Source organism: Podarcis melisellensis (assembly GCF_964234715.1).
Source record: "Podarcis melisellensis genome assembly, chromosome: 7".
Lineage (NCBI taxonomy): Eukaryota > Metazoa > Chordata > Lepidosauria > Squamata > Lacertidae > Podarcis > Podarcis melisellensis.
In genome coordinates this window covers 18166280-18185725 of record NC_138539.1, presented here as the reverse complement: position 1 = coordinate 18185725, position 19446 = coordinate 18166280, and the positions used below count along the sequence as shown (strand labels likewise).

At 44.8% G+C, this 19446-nt stretch overlaps 1 protein-coding gene across 5 annotated transcripts in view; it reads right to left on the bottom strand.

Moving 5' to 3' along the window:
* CSMD3 (CUB and Sushi multiple domains 3) overlaps positions 1 to 19446 on the bottom strand; it is a 584176-nt gene that overhangs the window by 432261 nt on the left and 132469 nt on the right. For all 5 annotated transcript variants that reach the window (XR_014170321.1, XM_081918582.1, XM_081918583.1 and 2 more), the window contains exon 3: positions 15092 to 15204. Coding sequence is in view for 4 of the 5 variants with exons in the window: in XM_081918582.1 (XP_081774708.1) it covers positions 15092 to 15204 (113 nt within the window). In the remaining variant the exon portion in view is untranslated. The remainder of the gene's footprint in view (positions 1 to 15091; positions 15205 to 19446) is intronic.

Genomic DNA, 19446 nt, shown 5'->3' with positions numbered 1-19446 from the left:
GAAGGTAAATAGCCTCCCATATCTTCCACATGCAGTTTTCCTCAGAAGTGTCAGAGGTAGGTGTCTGGAAGTAGAGTAGCCCCCTTAAGATCCACCGCAGTGTCCCATTGAGCACAAGGGCATGAAAGAACATTCTAAGCTCATTCTGCTGAACATGCTTTGAAGCCCCCCACCCCTTGATTGGAAGTGTCTTATTAAGTTTGCTGATTTCAAAATTATGTGCGAATTCAGCTAACTATGCTTAAGAACTCCACCTCAGTGGTCAAAAGCACAGGGGTAAGTGTGCAAGGGCTTCTGTGCAAGTCTCAGTTTCCTTTCCCAGTTCAAGCCCTCATGTTAGGTATCATTCATCAAGAAACAATAAAAGGGTGCAGATAACTTTAAGGACATTTTCTAAGAGTTATGGGTGTGGTTTTCCAGGCTAATTAGGCACAGCTGGTGATGTGTATAAAGAGAGAAGAAGTTGCAGTTTGCAACTGCCTGCAGAAAGAAAATGCCCACATGCTTTGTGTTTGTATAGCCGTAATAAAACTCTTGTTTGAGTATTTTACACCAGTCTCGTGGCTCTTTCATCTGCCACCAGGGAAAAATTGCCTCCAGTATTTCACAACATGATTGAATAGTGGTAGTATAGTTGTTGTTAGCATCTGTTTCGAGAGAGTGCCTCTCTGGAAGTGTGCCAAACTGCTGGGAAATCTCAGCGCCTGCTGTGGCTGAAGAGACCAGTAACTCATAACTCCTGCGTTGTTTTTGCTGTACTTTTTTTGAAGCACTGAAGTGACCTCTCCAATGTCCAAGCCAGGGCAGTGTGTGTGGAGGTCATGGGCTGCCCAGATGACAATACCTCCCTCTTGGCCTTGCTGATGTGCTCCAAAGGAAATCAGAGCAATACGTTTGGCACCAGCTTGGCTGCATGAGTTATTGGATGGAGGCACACAAGGTGCCATCCAACCGTCTTAGGGACTCCAGATTTGAGTAGGGTTTACTCCTTAGCTTTTTCTCTTCCTAAAGATGTCCCACAAGGCAGTGGGTAGTATAGTGTACTTAGTTAAACAGGTCAGAGACTGAGCAGCTACTGTATGGGTAATGTGAGAGTTAGGTTGAGCATTCCCAGGGATTTATTGTGGGACCAGAGATATAAATTATTCTTGAACCTGCCTAGCTCAACTATATACCCAAATTTAATAGGCCTGGGGCACAGGATTGTAGGTGCTGTCAGTGAGGCAGTATCAATGAACCTCTATTATTCCACATGGCTCCCCCAATATTCAGGATTCTGGTAGCTACTACTGCTACAATTCCATCTTGCTGTCACCAGCTTATCTAGAATTGACTACTAATATCCCACTCGAGTTTAACACTTGCACCAATTACCTCCTGGGCCGTGTCCAGAAGGTGGTGGTGGGGGGTGAGTGTTCAGACCCCTGGGCTCTCACTTGTGGGGTGCCTCAGGGTTCTGTCCTCTCCCCCATGCTTTTTAATATCTATATGAAGCCACTGGGAGAGATCATCAGGGGGTTTGGACTGGGTGTTCATCAGTATGCAGATGACACCCAGCTCTACCTCTCCTTTAAATCAGAACCAGTGAAGGCGGTGAAGGTCCTGTGTGAGTGCCTGGAGGCGGTTGGAGGTTGGATGGCGGCTAACAGATTGAGGTTGAATCCTGACAAGACAGAAGTACTGTTTTTGGGGGACAGGAGGCGGGCAGGTGTGGAGGATTCCCTGGTCCTGAATGGGGTAACTGTGCCCCTGAAGGACCAGGTGCGCAGCCTGGGAGTCATTTTGGACTCACAGCTGTCCATGGAGGCGCAGATTAACTCTGTGTCCAGGGCAGCTGTCTACCAGCTCCACCTGGTACGCAGGCTTAGACCCTACCTCCCCGCAGACTGTCTCGCCAGAGTGGTGCATGCTTTAGTTATCTCCCGCTTGGACTACTGCAATGCACTCTACGTGGGGCTACCTTTGAAGGTGACCCGGAAACTGCAATTAATCCAGAATGCGGCAGCTAGACTGGTAACTGGGAGTGGCCGCCGGGACCACATAACACCGGTTCTGAGAGATCTGCATTGGCTCCCAGTACGTTTCCGAGCACAATTCAAAGTGTTGGTGCTGACCTTTAAAGCCCTAAACGGCCTCGGTCCTGTATACCTGAAGGAGCGTCTCCACCCCCAGCGTTCAGCCCGGACACTGAGATCCAGCGCCGAGGGCCTTCTGGCGGTTCCCTCATTGCGAGAAGTGAGGTTACAGGGAACCAGACAGAGGGCCTTCTCGGTAGTGGCGCCCGCCCTGTGGAACGCCCTCCCATCAGATGTCAAAGAGATAAAGAATTACCTGACGTTCAGAAGACATCTTAAGGCAGCCCTGTTTAGGGATGTTTTTAATATGTAATGCTGTATTGTTTTTAATACTGATTGGGAGCCGCCCAGAGTGGCTGGGGAAACTCAGCCAGATGGGCGGGGTATAAATAATAAATTATTATTATTATTATTATTATTATTATTATTATTATTTGTATGCCCTGTTTCCCTGCTGTTACCACCACAGATTTGAATTGCCAGTTAATAGTAAACCTCTATTCACCCACCAGCAGCTCTGACAAAGTGTGGTACAATATAGTTTCTGTACTTTTTGCCTCGTATCTCAGGTTCTATGGAAGCTAGAAATGTTTTTAAGGGGTGAGGAAATCTGGAGATTATGCTTTGTCTCTCCCCCTTGTGGATGCCCATGTACTCATCCTGGGAAAGGGAGAGCATTCACCTGTTAGCTGTAGTTCCCTTTTCCCAAGGATGGGGAAACTGTGGTCTTTCAGATGTTGCTGGACTACAACTTCCATCAGCCCCACCCATCATAATGGTGAGGGATTATGGGAATTGTAGTCCAACCAGATGCTGGAGGGCCACAAGTTCCTCATTTCTGCTTAATGCAGTTATAGATCACTTATAGATTGAAATATGTTGGCTTGTCTCTTTATACCCACAATTGGGAACAAATCACAATTAAAGACTTGTACATGGCGATGTTAGAAATCTTGAAAAGCAACATCTGCTGCTAAGTCTTATGTTTTTGATATTACAATATTAGTCATGGCTGCATGTGGGATAGCAACACAGTCTGGATTTGCCATAGACACATTATTCAAAAGGCACAGTGAGTATAAAACATTAAACAATTATGTTTAATATTCAGCACATTCGTACCATGGTCTCTTGAGTAAGCACTAATGAAATTGGCAACACCATGAGAAGTATCAGAAAAGAACACTCTATACTGAGCAACTGCAGGGAGAAAAAGAAAATACACCAAAGACCAAAGATTGGCTCAGTGCCAAGACTAAACAGAATTTACATGTACAGCAAAACATAGGGCATTTTGCCTACAGCGTTTGTTCTCAGTCTCCATTTGTCCCAGAACATGGCCCACTTTGCACATAATGCTAAGCCAATCCTTAGCTAAGCATGAACACACAAGAATGTGGGGACAGTAAAAATCACAGCAGCTTTGCTCCTGGACATCCTTTTGAAACATTACTCAGCACTAAGCCATGGTTTAGTGTTATCTGCAAACCTGGGCCATAACAGAGTACAAGATGAAGGCTGCTCTGGATTGTATAGTCAGCAGATATGCCAGAACACCTGTCTTAGAATGAGATGTGACTTTTGCAATCCTGAAGCACCTATCTTAAAATGGGATGTGAGCTTTGCCAACCTTGAAATTCTTCACTTCCCCTTCTCTTAAATCAGGGTCAGAAGTTGAAATAGTAGTGAAGTCACACAAGGAAAAGAGAAGGGACAGGGTCCCACCACTTCATCATGCTGGATACCTGATAAATCCATTTCTTTCAGCTGATCTTGGGAGATAGAATGAAAGAAGAGGCCATTTCCCCCCAAAACTCTCGGATTGGCTCAGGAAATTCTCCCAAGTCTAAAATTATGGATCAGTCCAAGGAAAGCTGTGGAGAGCTCCCCATCTTTATTACTCTGTGTGTTTTCAAATATACTGGCCCACCATTCCTTCACAGATCAGATCAGATCAGACTTATTTCTTTGGTTCTAGTCTTGAGACCATTACATAACAAGGTTTAGCAATATAAAAGTAAGACAAGGTAGCAGAATGGAAGTTAAATAGGACACAAATAAACTGCAGCATGAACAAATGTAGATGCTGGGTTTTCCAAGAACATTGCATTCCTTAACTGATAGATTAAGGCCATACATTGCCCTGTTTGCTCCCTTTGAAAACTATTTTAAATGAGAATTTTTGTTTCCATGTTTTATTTCTAAAAAGTAAAGCTACTTTCATAATGGGGGCAGGGGAGAGAAAACATTGGGAAATAAGATCAATAGTAGTTGGACAACTTCAGCCGCTACGTGCACAGTGAGGATCTCAGATAAGCAGCTTAGCTGAATTAATTTTTTGGCTGCAGTGTGTCATATGAGGTATGTGGGATTTTTGTGGCCAGATGCCAAAATTACAGATGAATGGTGTTTCCTTCAAGACATGCCAATCAGGTAGGGAACCATGAATGGGAACTTTGCCTACAGCTGCTTCATAACAGCACCATTGATGCTTTCAGCCCCCATTAGTAGTCTTAGCCCTCTGAAGTTGATCCTTTTTCATCTAGTTTCATCTCATTTGCTGTCCCCATTCTCCTTATGTTGCCAAAGCGAAAGAATTATTTCCCTGAAGAAGCACTGAGGAATTATTTTGATTACATGACTGGTCTGTTAGCAATCTGCTAAAGCACAGACCTGGTACCAAACCTGGTATTGATTTTCTGAGGCACAACAACAGCAACAAAAAGTTCCCCATTGGGTGCAGAAAATTAGCTTTGGCATTGCAGATTTAGTTTCTTTTGAGTGACAGGGTGGACTTGATTTTCAGTTTCTTTCTCTCTCTGTGTGTAGATAGATAGATAGATAGATAGATAGATAGATAGATACAGGGTCGGATTTAGGTTTGATGAGGCCCTAAGCTACTGATGGGTCCCTTTATATTTCCAGCTGTCCTTTGTCAACAACAAATTGTCTCTGCTTTTTGTGTTGAATATATGCTATATGGTAATTTATGGACCTAATAGGTATCTAAAGCCATTTGCACATGCAGAATGTAGACACCCTATATATAGAAATGAGCAAACCAGTGATATTTTAGGGAACAGGCTAGCAGGCGGGGTCCATTACTTACATCATAGGAGCCTACAAAACACAAAACACTGTTGCTCTTTGTAGGTTTTATTTTATTTCTTTTTTATCTTATATTTTGGAAATGTACAACTAGTTTCTTTTTTCCTTTAAATTTTTTGAGGCTCCCAACAGAGTGGGGCCCCAAGCTATAGCTTGTTTAGTTTATACGCAAATCCGGCACTGGATGGATAGATAGATAGATAGATAGATAGATAGATAGATAGATAGATAGATAGATATAGATAGATAGATGATAGATGATAGATATATGTGATGGGACGATGAGCTGCTTGTGCGTAAAATGCAAGTCCCTCAGAGTTTGATCAGGTTTTCAAACCTCTGCCTGTGACGGAGCCCCTCCAGCATGGCTGCGTCAATCACTAGTAGAATCCGAAAGTGGCTGCTTTCGGAATCTTTTCCAACATAAAAGCTCTTTAACGGAAACACGTCGTCTGGCCTCTCGGCGTGACAGTTTCCGGCGAGGTGTGGGTGTCCCTATAGGAGGTCCTGAGACCTCCCCACTGTTTTCGCTGGAAGTGTCTCTGAGCCATCCCTCCGACTCACTTTCCCTTGGAGTTCTTGCTCGCCCTCTACTGGTTCCCTCTTCCGCTACTACTCCTCTCTCAACCTCAGTGAGCCTTTGCGCCCCCGGCGCTTTAGATGGCAGTTCCCTGACATCCACCTCCCCTCCAGGGCCCCCTTCACCCCCTCCCGTCTCCTCCCCTACTGGCGGTGAGGAGGTAAAACCCCTGAAAGAACCTCCCTCATCTTCCGACGTCGCGAACACTTCCCTCCACTTGTTGCTGTTCCTACTCTCTCGGTAATCTTCGTCATCGGAGTCCACTCCCTCTTCCAACTCCGACTCCGCGAACCCTTCCATTTCCTCTTCCTCATCGGTGGTGCCGAAATACTCCCTCCTAAACCTTGCTATCGGCTGAGGTTTCCTCGGGAACCTTTGGTGGAACGTTTCTGTTAAAACCTCGTCATTGACTTCCTCTGCACTTACCCAGGTGTTTTCTGACTCCGGTTCCCCTTCCCACGCCACCAAATACTCCACCTGATTTCCCTTCCACCTGGAATCGAGGATTTCCGCTACATGGTTGCGGCGTTCCCTCTCTTCCAAGGCTGGTCCCCTGACGTACTCCCCTTCACGTCCCCCCCCTGTATGGTGACAGTAACGACCTGTGGAACACTGGGTGCAATTTCATGTGGTTGGGTAATCGGAGTTTGAAAGCTACCGGGTTGACCTGCTGAATGACCTCAAAGGGTCCCAATCTTCTGGGCCTCAATTTCTTACAACCCCCTTTGAACGGCAACCCTTGGGTTGACAACCACACTTGATCCCCCACCCTTATGGTTTCACCTTCCCTTCTGTTCTTGTCTGCCTGCTTCTTATATTGTGCCTTAGCCCTTTCTAAGTTGAGCTGGAGCTGATGATGGATCGCTTCCATCTCTTCTACAAAATGTTCAGCCGCTGGGACGCTCCATCTCTCCCCTCCTTCCCCTGGAAATGCCCTGGGGTGACACCCGTAATTAGCCAAAAAGGGACTCATCCCTGTGGACACATTCTCCACATTATTGTAGGCAAATTCTGCCAACGCCAACTTTTCGACCCAATCGTTCTCTCTGTCATTGACATAACACCTCAGATATTGTTGAAGAATGCCATTTGCTCTTTCCGCCTGCCCGTTGGTTTCAGGGTGCCGGGCAGTTGAAAAATTGACTTCCACGTGCAGCAAGCTCATGAGCTTCCTCCAGAACCTGGAAGTAAATTGTTTGCCGCGATCTGAGATCACCCTCAAGGGAGCCCCGTGCAACCTAAAGATGTGTTCTACAAACAACTTCGCTGTTTCTTCCGCTGTGACTGCATGTGAGCATGCTACAAAGTGGCACATCTTAGTTAACAGGTCTACTACTACCATGATGGCTGTTTTCCCCTTGGACTTTGGCAGATCCGTCATAAAATCTATTGATATCGCTTCCCAAGGCCGTTCTGGTGTGGGTAATGGTTCTAATAACCCTGCCGGCGCCCTTCTTTCCCCTTTGGCTCGCTGACATTGGTCACACCCTCTTACACACTCCCTTACATCTTCCCTCACCTTAGGCCACCAAAATTCCCTGGTAACCAACCACATGGTCTTGTGTTGTCCAAAATGTCCCGCCGTGGGGCTATCATGCAACTGCTTGAGTACTCTCCCCCTCAATTCACCTTCGGGTATATACAGTGCCCCTTTGTAATACAATGCCCCATTTCTTTCCTCAAAACCTCCGGGACTCTCGCCCTCCCCCCTGAGACCTCTGAGCTTATCCTGGGCATATTCATCATTTTCCGTTTCCTCTACCAGTTCTCGTTGCCCCACCAGCGCCGCCCCACACACCCAGCGGTCCTCAGGGATGACATGTCTCTCTTCGATCACCCCCTCCCCTTCCCAATACTCTGGTTTGCGTGAGAGCGCGTCCGCCCTGACGTTTTCTGGGCCTGGCACATAACAAATTTCAAAGTTGAATTTGGAGAATTCCTGTGCCCATCTCACTTGTCGTTGGTTGAGCACTCGAGCTGTTCTCCAATACTCTAAATTCTTGTGGTCGGTGCACACTTGCACCTTGTGTTGTGCCCCAATTAATAAATGTCTCCACCTCCGGAATGCTTCGTGAATGGCAAGTAGTTCCCTGTCATACACCGTGTAATTCCTCTCGGATTTATTCAGCTTCCGCGAGAAGAAGGCACACGGTCTCCACTCCGACGCACTCCTCCCCGGTTGAAGAAGGACCGCCCCTACCGCCCGGTCGGATGCATCGGTTTCCACTCTCATGGGTTTTCGTAAATCCACATGCAGAAGTTGTTCTTCCGAGGCGAAAGCCCTTTTCAGTTCTTCAAAGGCTCGATCCGCCTCTACCGTCCAAACAAATTTCTTCTTGCTGCTGAGGCAGTCGGTGATGGGCGCCGTCAAGTGGGCAAAGTTCTGGATGAACTTCCGATAAAAGTTCCCAAACCCCAAGAATCTTTGCACGTCCTTCTTGGTCTTCGGTGTCTTCCATTCCAGTACCGCTTGGACCTTGCCTGGATCCATGGCCAATCCCTTGTCTGACAAGCGGTACCCCAGGAATTCCACCTCCTTGGTATGAAACTGGCACTTCTCCAGTTTCACCCACAGCTGGTTGGCTTGCAGCCTGCCCAACACTTCTCGAACGTCCCTCACATGCTGTTCCTCATCTTCCGAATACACCAACACGTCGTCTAAAAAGGCCACACAATTCTTGTAGAGCAAAGGTCCCAGAACGTGGTTTATAAAAGCTTGAAAACACGCGGAGCCCCCTTGTAGACCGAAGGGCATAACGAGGTATTCAAAGGCTCCCAAAGGGGTAAACATGGTGGTCTTCCATTCATCTCCCTTCCTTATGCGTATCAGATTGTACGCCCCCCGCAGGTCCAGCTTTGTAAAAATCTTTCCCTTCCTTACTCTGGTCAAAATGTCATCAATTCGGGGCATAGGGAAAGCCAGGGGCTCCGACACTGCATTGAGGGCCCTAAAGTCACACACCAGTCTCGGTTTGTCTGTGTTCTTTTTGTCCACAAAAAACACTGGGCTGCCCCCCACCGCTCGGGACTCTCTGATGAAACCTCGCTTCAGGTTTTTGTCAATGAACTCCCTCAGCTCCTGCATCTCCCTGTCTGACATGGCGTACAGCTTGCCTACTGGGAGTTGGGCCCCAGGGAGTAGGTTGATTTGACAGTCAAAGGGTCTATGCGGTGGCAGTTTGTCTGCTTCCCTTTCGCTGAATACGTTGCTCAGATCTGCGTATTGCGGGGGCACCTTCCCTTTGTCCATTACTTCCATCCCGGCTAGGGTGACTCTGTCTCCTCCCGAAACCTTCCCCTCCTTGCAGTGTTCTAGGCAATGCGCTGACCCAAAGGAGACCACCCTCTGATGCCAGCCCACTAGCGGATCGTGTAGCGCCAGCCAGCTCATCCCCAAAATGATGGGCGCTCCTCCCAGGATGGCCACATTAAACGCTATCTGTTCGGTGTGCCTTGCCACCCTCATTATCATCGGGACAGTCTGTTGGCTAACTTCTCCCCCCAACAGCTCTCTGCCGTCAATCGTAGTCACCTGCAAGGGGTTACTTAAAGGGATGGTCTGTATCTGATGCTCAGCTGCAAACTCCTTACTCATGAAATTACAGGAGCTGCCTGAATCCAAAAGCGCCTTGATCTTTAGTGGGTGTCCGTTTGGCAGTTCTAGTAACACCTCTATCACTAAAGCGGGTCTGGGAGGTTCCGGCGTGGGCACTTTCACTGCTCTTTGGCCTGGCTGCTGTGCCCCGACGGTGGCAGCCAGGCGTTGGCTTTTACTTGCTCCTTGCCTTCCTCTTCCTTTCCCCCAACAGCTCCTGCCATCCCTTGCCATTCCTTTCTTTGTGGGCAGACTCTGGCAAAGTGCCCTGGCTGTTGGCAGAGATAACATCTCTTGGCGCTCTTTCCCTCCTTCTTCCGCCCTTCACTGGGATTTGAAACTGCGCGCGCCCGCGCTGTTCCAACTTCCATCGGCTCTGCCGGCGGGAAAGGTGGCTCTGGAATGTCTGGAATGCGGAACTCCCTCCAACGGTCTCCTTTCCCTTCCCGCTTTTCCAAAGCCCTCGCCTCCTGGCGCGCTCCTATGGACAGCGCAGATTTGGTTAACTGATCCATAGACTCCGCCCTGGGCCCCCGGGAAAGCTCATCTTTGACGGTTGAAGAAAGCCCCTCTTCGAAAAGCATTTGGATGGGCTCCGCCGATAGGTCCCACCCCAATTTATGAATCAGCATAGTAAATTCAGTCCAGTACTCACGGACAGATCTGCTTCCTTGCTGGCAAGCCATTAACTGCCTTCGCACCACCCCCTGCTCAATATCGCTGGAAAACATCAGGTCCATGGCACGAAAAAACTTCCTCGTGTCCTTTAGGATCTCATTATTCGCTGCCATCAGGGGTCTAACCCAATCTTTCGCCCCGGATTCGAGATGGCCAATCACAAAAGCCACTCGCGATTCCTCGTCGGGGAAGTCATCAAACTGCAAGTTTAGAGCGTATTGCATCTCTGTTCTAAAGGCATGATAGTTCCTGGGATCCCCCCCGAATTTCTGCACCAATCCTGGTACCTTTCTGGCGAGCGGGGTGGTTTTCTCCTTTCCCTTTTCTGCATCCTGAGCCCTCCTCTCCTCAAGCCTCGCCGTTTGCAGCGCCAACTGGATCTCCAACGCCCTGTACCTTTCTTCCAGGCTTGGACCCCCTCCAGCTGCTCCTGCTCCTCCGGTTCCGGCTGGGTTGCTCATGATGCTTCTCCCTGCACAAGCTGGCTTTCGGTGACTTTCGGATTGCTGTGATGGGACGATGAGCTGCTTGTGCGTAAAATGCAAGTCCCTCAGAGTTTGATCAGGTTTTCAAACCTCTGCCTGTGACGGAGCCCCTCCAGCATGGCTGCGTCAATCACTAGTAGAATCCGAAAGTGGCTGCTTTCGGAATCTTTTCCAACATAAAAGCTCTTTAACGGAAACACGTCGTCTGGCCTCTCGGCGTGACAGTTTCCGGCGAGGTGTGGGTGTCCCTATAGGAGGTCCTGAGACCTCCCCACTGTTTTCGCTGGAAGTGTCTCTGAGCCATCCCTCCGACTCACTTTCCCTTGGAGTTCTTGCTCGCCCTCTACTGGTTCCCTCTTCCGCTGCTACTCCTCTCTCAACCTCAGTGAGCCTTTGCGCCCCCGGCGCTTTAGATGGCAGTTCCCTGACAATATAGATAGATAGATAGATAGATGATGATAGATAGATAGATAGATAGATAGATAGATAGATAGATAGATAGATGATAGATAGATAGATGATAGATGATACATGCAAGCATACATTTACAATATGCAGATTGCAAAAGGAATGATAAAAAATGGCAACAAGCTTAGGTAAAGTCCCAAAGCCAATCAGTACAAACTACTCCACAGTGGAGCACACCTTTTCTGAGGAGACAAAGGATCTAAATTACTGTTTCCTATCCTCTAATTCAGAAAACTAAATGCCATAAGAACATAGGAAGCTGTCTCAATCCGTTGGTCCATCTGAGCAACCCTTTAATTATTGAGCAACCTTTTAATTATTATTATTTTCTAATTTTTGCCTGGGCATAAGGTCATCAGGTGCAAAGAAATGGTAAAATTATTGTGTCTAACCACCATGGACAAGCTACGTGTTCCATTCTCTTATTAATTGAAGAGTTGTCTTATACTATTGCTTTATTGCCATTTTAATGTTCTCTTATATCGCCCTCTCCGAATGCCAGTTGGCCATTGAAGAGTGGACTTAAAACGCTATAAATGATATTCATAAATAAATTCTGAACATCCAGGCATGAATTGGAAATGATCCCACTCTTTCATCTATACACATCCATTGTAATTTGTGAAGCAGATTCGTTCTTGAATATTTACTAGGAACTACCTGCATTAGGTTACCACAATATATGAGTGCTCATTTTGTCCCACAAGGACTTTACTCCAAAAAATTGATTCACATTGCTACATTGCTCATGTATACATAGTCAAGCACAACTGGCTACTGTTCTAAGACTTGCTTTTTCTATTCTTGCTAAATTCTGAACATTAATAGGCAGTCAAAACATAGTTCAGTGACTCTATTTGTTCGGATATTTAGTGCCAACTTACAAAAATCTAGCTGGGAAATGTATCCTGGTACATTTTAATTATATGAATAATGTTTGATCAACATGCTTCAGTAGTTCATTACAGCAGCTTCAGATCCTTCATAACATTACAGAATCAATGGCATTGCAGATTTCGGAGAGCATTATGGGAAACTTTTCCTGGTATTTTCTTAAGAAATTTCCAACAGATCTTAGACACCCTCTGCCTTCATTCTCCCCACCAAAAGCATATGGATATATGAAGCTGCATTAGATTAAGAACAGCCACTGGTCTACTTAGCAAAGGATTGGTTCTTCCTCACTAGATGACCAACAACTGAACCTGGCCACATCTGCATGCAAAGCTTGTTCTCTACCCCACTCTGACGACCTCTTACTTCAAATTGTTGTAGCACTATTATGACAAGAAGCTCTGGTTAAAACCCCAAGGAATGGGATATGTGAACCCCCGCCCCCTTGAGAAAATTTGCTAGTCTTGTTGAACCTCATCAATTCATTTGTGCACACACTGTTTGATACAGAGACATTCGAAATGATCACTGCATTCTCTACAGCCTCATAAGCAGCTATGAACTTCTGTCAATGGCCTAGAATTCTGACCGGCAGAGAAAGCATCACAAATCCTGCCGGCTCCATTTCAGGGCCTTCTAAGAACAATAAAATAACAAAAAGCCATTTACTACATATGCACTATATCTAAAAAGCACTATAAATAACAAATCAATGAGGTTTCTTCCCATCATTTTTTATTCCTTCTATGGCAATTTTGTGTTATATCTATAAAAAGTGATATAGAGAATATGAGAATTCACATTTTATATGAAAATTGGCTTCATAGATAAGACCAAGGGTCGATCTAGTACAGGCACAGGGGCTCCTTTAAAGCCTGAGGGCTACATTGCCTTCTGGGTAATCTTCCAGAGGCCATGCGCTAGCAGTGAGCATGGCCAGAGGCAAAAAGTGGCCAAAGGTATATCTCTCTCTCCCTCTCTCTATCTCCATCTATCTATCTATCTATCTATCTATCTATCTATCTATCTATCATCTATCTATCTCTATCTATCCCCTTGTACAGCCAGCAATTTCTCTCCCCCCCGCCCCAGCTTCATCCAGGCAAGGCAGAATTGAAAGATATATTCCAGCCAGGAAGATAAACAACTCACAGTGGTGGTGAGCGGGGTAGGAAGAGGTTATGTGGCTGGGGATGGCATGTTATGTATGGAAATCCCTGAAGGTCATATTTGGAGAGATACAATTGCCTCCTGGGCCAGAAGTTCCCCACCCTGAGGTTTACCACAACCCTCTGTTCAGGGTGTCCAGCCAAATGCATCTAAAAGGGCACGTAGTTGTTGCCCTGTTGTTTCCTCCCCAGTGTCCTGAGGTATTTTGCCTTTGCACAGTAGGTTCCTCCCTACTGTGTAGCTATTGGTAGACCTATATTCCATAAATTTTGAGTCTTATAGCCATCTAAGCTAGCAACCTTCACTGTGGCACTGAACCTTAGCAAGGTGATTAAGTGACCCTTCAATTAGAACTACCCCTGCAAATTGCTCCTAATTAGAACTGCCAATGACATTTCACCTGAAGAGGAATTCAAAGTGACATTGATGGTGGGATTTCAAGGGAGTTTTAAACGATGGGCGAAATTCTAAGGGGGAGTCTCTCACATCCCTGCTGCAGAACAATTACAGCAAACAAACAGATGGTGTCACTGGAATACCACAGTGTCCTTTGATGAGGTATATAAGTAAATGCGGTTTCTGAAAACAATGTCACATTAAAGCTGTGCTTTATGCCTTATCTCTTGCTTGAAGGAACAAGACCCCAAAACCTACAGCAGGACTGCTCTTTAAGTCATTTCCTCTGCTTCTTGACAATGTTGAACAGTTGTTTACAAGTTAAATGGAAATCTATTCAGTACTTGCTACCTGTTTAATTACAATGAAACAGACTCGCTAAGAACAAAGGAATATCATACTATCCAAATAGAATGGCAATCACAGAGATTCCTGCTGCGTGTTATAAGCTGCTATTTTGCTCTCCTCCTGAGCAGTAATATCTCTCTTGAACACACATGTGCTGACTAAGCTGCATTGCATATCACTAGACTACTAGAAGTGGAAAAGATGGATCAAAGTGAAATTAATTTCACTCTATTCCAGAACTAATCTAATTTGAAAGAGTCCTGTAAAGAACAGTGGATTATGTCTGACTAAATTCTCTTTCTAGGGATAGGGTGGACAAGCTGCCATGTCTCATAGATGGATATGTGCAGTAATCACCTGTTAGCTTAAAAGAATAAAATGATTTAAGCATGAGAGGCACTTGGCTTTCCAAAGAGCTCCTTTGTTTGTTTGTTTATTACATATATTATCCTGACTCTCTTCCAGTTTGGAATTCAAGCAGCATGTTGGACAGTTTCCCACCCCAGCAATGGCCAGATCTTGACCTTTGCTTCAGGAAGGGCATATACCCCAAGAGTCAATGGTTCTTCAGCATAGGAAATTAAGTCAATTAATGTCAATGGTCTGAGTATAACTTAAAGGTAAACGTAAATGGACCCCTGACTGTTAGGTCCAGTCGCGGACAACTCTGGGGTTGTGGTGCTCATCTTGCTTTACTGGCCGAGGGATCCGGCATACAGCTTCTGGGTCATGTGGCCAGCATGACTAAGCCGCTTCTGGCGAGCCAGAGCAGCGCACGGAAACGCTGTTTACCTTCCTGCTGGAGCTGTACCTATTTATCTACTTGTACTTTGACGTGCTTTCGAACTGCTAGGTTGGCAGGAGAAGGGACCGAGCAACGGGAGCTCACCCCATCCCAGGGAATCGAACCGCCAACCTTCTGATCAGCAAGCCCTAGGCTTTGTAGTTTAGACCACAGTGCCACTCGCGTCCCTGAGTATAACTTAGTTAAATACTATCCCCTGTTTCATCAAAGTGTGTGTGTAGGCTTTCAAACTCTCTTCCCTGATTGTGAGCTTGTTAGCTGCATGGGGTGCAGTTATCCATATGACTGAGACAGAAAATGTTGTCTTAAATTTGCCCTTACTGTCATTTGCCCTCATTTGCCCAAACAATTGCTCTTGCTTGTCTTCTGTTGAATCCGAGAGACAAAGCACTGCACTAAAATTGCTAGTTGCTACATTACTTCCCCCCTTTTTTTTACTGAAGGGTATCTGATGCAGTTCTAGCATGTGTATTGATTGTATTATCTTACCTTCATAATATACTTTAAATCCATGGGCACTCACTGCAAAGTCACTGGTCAATCGTAGCGAAAATACAGATTTTGTACTGGTAATAGGTGGAGGGAGGTGAAATCCCGTTAACCTAGGGGGAAAAAACATTTATTAATTTTGCCACAAATAAATAAATAAATAAAACAGATTATTTCATACTTTCTTATCTTGAGCTGTGTATAAAATATTACATTATACAGCTTAGATTTTAAAGAAGGATGTCCTGCTGGGAAGCCATGTAAACCTATGAATGTTTCCTTGGGAAAGTCAGGTGAGACCTACTAACCAAGATAAATACAATTAAGCAGGAAGAAAATGTAGTTCATTGTAAATATTTTAAGGAAAGCCTAGAAATTCATACTGGTTGTACAAATACCTCTCCTCTTGTTAGCTGTCCACATGGATGGCTTATGCGTGGAGGGTAAGTGGTACCTAGGTGATACCTAAATATGAAAAATACTCTTTTATTTTAAAAATTTGAAAGCCACGGGATATGTGAAGCAACCATATGTCTGTTTGTAAAGCACTGGGAGTTTTGAAACAGTCTGAGTGCCTCATTCCCAGCCCAAACTGCAGAAGCAGCTAGGAGAGAATAGATGTATGTGTGGGGGAGAGAGAGATAAACATTCCCAAACTCTAACCTGTTCATCTTTTTCTCAGTTATGTTTAATGGTGATTCTGCAGTTATCTCTGTTGGGCTTGCAGAGTCTGTTCTGCTGTGTTTGTTTTTTTCCTGCATGATAATGATGATGACAATTTGTGTTTTAATGATTGTTATCATTTAGCCTGTTAGCTATCTTGGATGTTTTAAATGTAGAACAATGGGGCATGAATATTTTAATAATGAATGCATGGCTAAATAAATTGTCTGCTAAGCTGCCTCTGGATCACCAAGCCTACTTTTTTGGGTTCCTGAATAAAGAGAGGCTCATACAGTTGGAAATAATAATAATAATAATAATAATAATAATAATAATAATAATAATAATAACAACAACTCTTTATTTATACCCCACCCTCCCCAGCCAGAGCCAGGCTCAGGGCGGCTAACACCAGTAAAATCACAATAAAAACATAATATGGGAGGGGGAGAAACAATTTAAAATACGGGTTAAAATACAATTTAAAATGCAGCCTCATTTTAATAGTAGCCCATAGTTCATAAGGGGAGGGAAACTTAAGGGTCAGACTGAGTCCAAACCAAAGGCCCGGCGGAACAGCTCTGTCTTGCAGGCCTTGTGGAAAGATGTCAAGTCCCGCAGGGCCCTAGTCTCTTGTGACAGAGCGTTCCACCAAGTCGGGGCCAGTACTGAAAAGGCCCTGGCCCTAGTTGAGACATACTGGGGTACATCAGAATTAACAACGAAAGGGGTAAAGCCTTGCCTTCACTATGCCGCCTCTCCCACCAGGAGGCATGTGCTATAATGCCCAAATGACGTAATTTAAATACGGAGATGAGCATATGTTAGAATGGATGGGCTACAACCCTCATCACCCCTGACCGTGATGGCAGGAGCTGATAATAGAATCATAGAATTGTAGAGTCGGAAGAGGATCAACTTGTCCAACCCCCTGCACTGCAGGAATCTCAGCTAAAGCATCCCATCCAACCTCTGCTTAAAAACCTCCAAGGAAGGAGAACCCACCACCGCCCCAGGGAGATTGTTGCACTGTCAAACACCTCTTACTGTCAGAAAGTTTTCCCTGATGTTTAGTTAAACTATGCATGCTAAGCTAGAAATATTCCATTCTTTCCTTACATACACACACACACACACACACATATATATATATATATATATATATATATATATATATATATATAATATCTGTTTTGACTTTCATTGTTAAATCACAGAAGTTACTTGGAAGTATTAAAAAGGAACCACAACAATACACAATTGTGGCACTTTAATCTTGAATATACCTAGAAGATTTATGTATAATCCTCTACCCCTCTCCAATACCTTGCTGCCCCTGCCTAATAAAATCTGAAGGGGAAGAAAGGGAAGAGAGAGCACAAAGAAAGCTATTTTGCACTCTCACAGTTATATGAGCAAGTGACTTGTACCATAAAATTGTTCCAAATGATTTATTTAACGAGTTAAATACAATAAAAGTCAGGCATTTCCATCTGCTTCGTGCTTTAACCAATACCCCTGTGCTATTTTAATTTTAGCCTTGACTGAAGAAATGGCTCATATGGAGAGAGGGTTATTCTCTGAACTGGCTGCTGTTGCATCCTGCATGTAATGTAATGCCAGGAAAAAAAACAAAGGTCCCTGTAATAAGCAGCAAAACAACATTAACATGACAAGATTCATTGTATCCTAAAGCTAGAAATGTGAAAAAGCAACACCCTATCTTGAACATTTCTCCTTCAGGCCCAGAATATCATTGGAAATTTTTTTTTAATTCAAAGCCATTCTACAATTTGTCTAGGAGACAGTTCATATATTATATAAAAGTGTGGTGGGGATTGTGGATGATTTGTGGTTGTCTTCATTACCAGCCTCTTCAGACAGCCACAATGAGATGTGAGTTCCCAAAACACAATCTATAGTTCACAAATCACACATGTGGACTAATCTGGATTATCATCTCTTGGTTTAGTAAGTCAAACTATGAATCAGCCTTATGGGGGTGTATGCAAACCATTTGTGGTGACGTCAAACAAACTAAGACCTCTTCAGTCACCTATAGTTTCCTAAGATATGCTTGTCTGCCTGTAGCAAGCAGACGACTCTTGCAAGTGCTACACCACACAGTGCAGAAGTCGCATGGGAAGAAGAAGCTCAGGTTGCTAATGCTTCTTTTCTGGCTTTTCTGGCCAAATTTACAACAGCCATGATGCTAATCCTCTTCCAATGTTAATACTTGTGCAGCACGGACAATGGCTGGTGTTGATTCCAAATGTAGTCCAAAACTTCTGGAGGGCACCACATTGGGGAAGGCTGATGGTAGATTTCTGGACAGCACATCAGACTGGAGCAGGGATGCAGAACCTCTGGTCATTGTACCATATATAATGGCAAGTGTAGGGCAGGTAAATGTTGGGATCTCCGCTCGGCCAAGCTGATAAAGCTCATTTTCCTCTGGCCGAGTCCTTCGGAATCGTCTCCCGACGTGATTAACGGCTTGAGTCTTTGATGAGGCCTCAGGCACATTCCCATCCAGCAGAGAATCAAAGCAGCACACAGAAGTGATGAGATTTATGGCTACATGGCTAAAGAGTTTTATTTCTAACTACGCAGACAGCAAAGAAAAATACATCCTCTCTCTATGAAAGCAGAGAACAACTGAACAAACAAAGGAACAGGAAACCAGTAACGTCACATCCATCTCCCGTGAGACTTCCAAAAGTATGGAATGTGTCTGGAATGTAAACAGAGTCTTGTGACTCTAAGCAGCTGCACAGTGGCAAACAGAAACTAACAGTAGATACATAGCAGCCAATGAATCCACAACTGAGAGCCCTCCAACTGTGCATTAGCATGGGAAAGTTGAAGCCTGCCAAAATATACTTTATCGTTAACATATAAGCACTTGGGGTGTTGCTAAGTGAAAAGTGAGGCTCAAATTCATCAGTGTTATTATCAACGCTCATATGCAGTGATTCCTCCATGCTTTTACAAATTTCCATTTATTTTTTTTAATGCACTGGCGTGGAGAAAATTCCTCCCGCATTATTGCTGCATAGTTTAAAATGGACTTTTCTCCATAAGAATGAAGTCTCATAATCATTGGTTCATCTACATATTAAGTAAATGAGTCAAGTGACACAATTCTGGATTGTACTTTCAGGGTACAGGTATGTGTAGTGGGGTTTTTCAAATACATCCTTGTGTGTTAAAAACAGGCATACCTGCAGAAAGGGACTTAGTGTTCCCCTCTCCTTGATTTGCTAGTTTGTTCTGTGCAGGGAGATATTACATGGGGGTGGGGGGCATTTGGAAACATGACCTCCTTGTCTGTTGTTTGAAGTGGTGCACTCTAGAATTCTCAATCTACCACCTTGTTCTGAATAAGAGCAAAACCAATCTCAACCAAGAAATTCAATTTCATTCAGATTTGAAGGCTATAATACTGGGAGTTGTCAACTGCCATACTTAGAGGAAAATATGTGCCCACAGAGTCTCTACCCACTGCCGTTTTGACAGCTCCACAGACATTTTCTCTGCCTATCACCACCTGATGGGCAATTGGAACATTCACTAAGAGTCAGCATGAAAAACTGAATTGGCATGGTGAAAAAAAAAGAACTTTCAGCAAGCATAAGCCTTCAGTGATTGTGTGTGTCTTCCATCATATCCCATGATTTCTCCTTTGACAA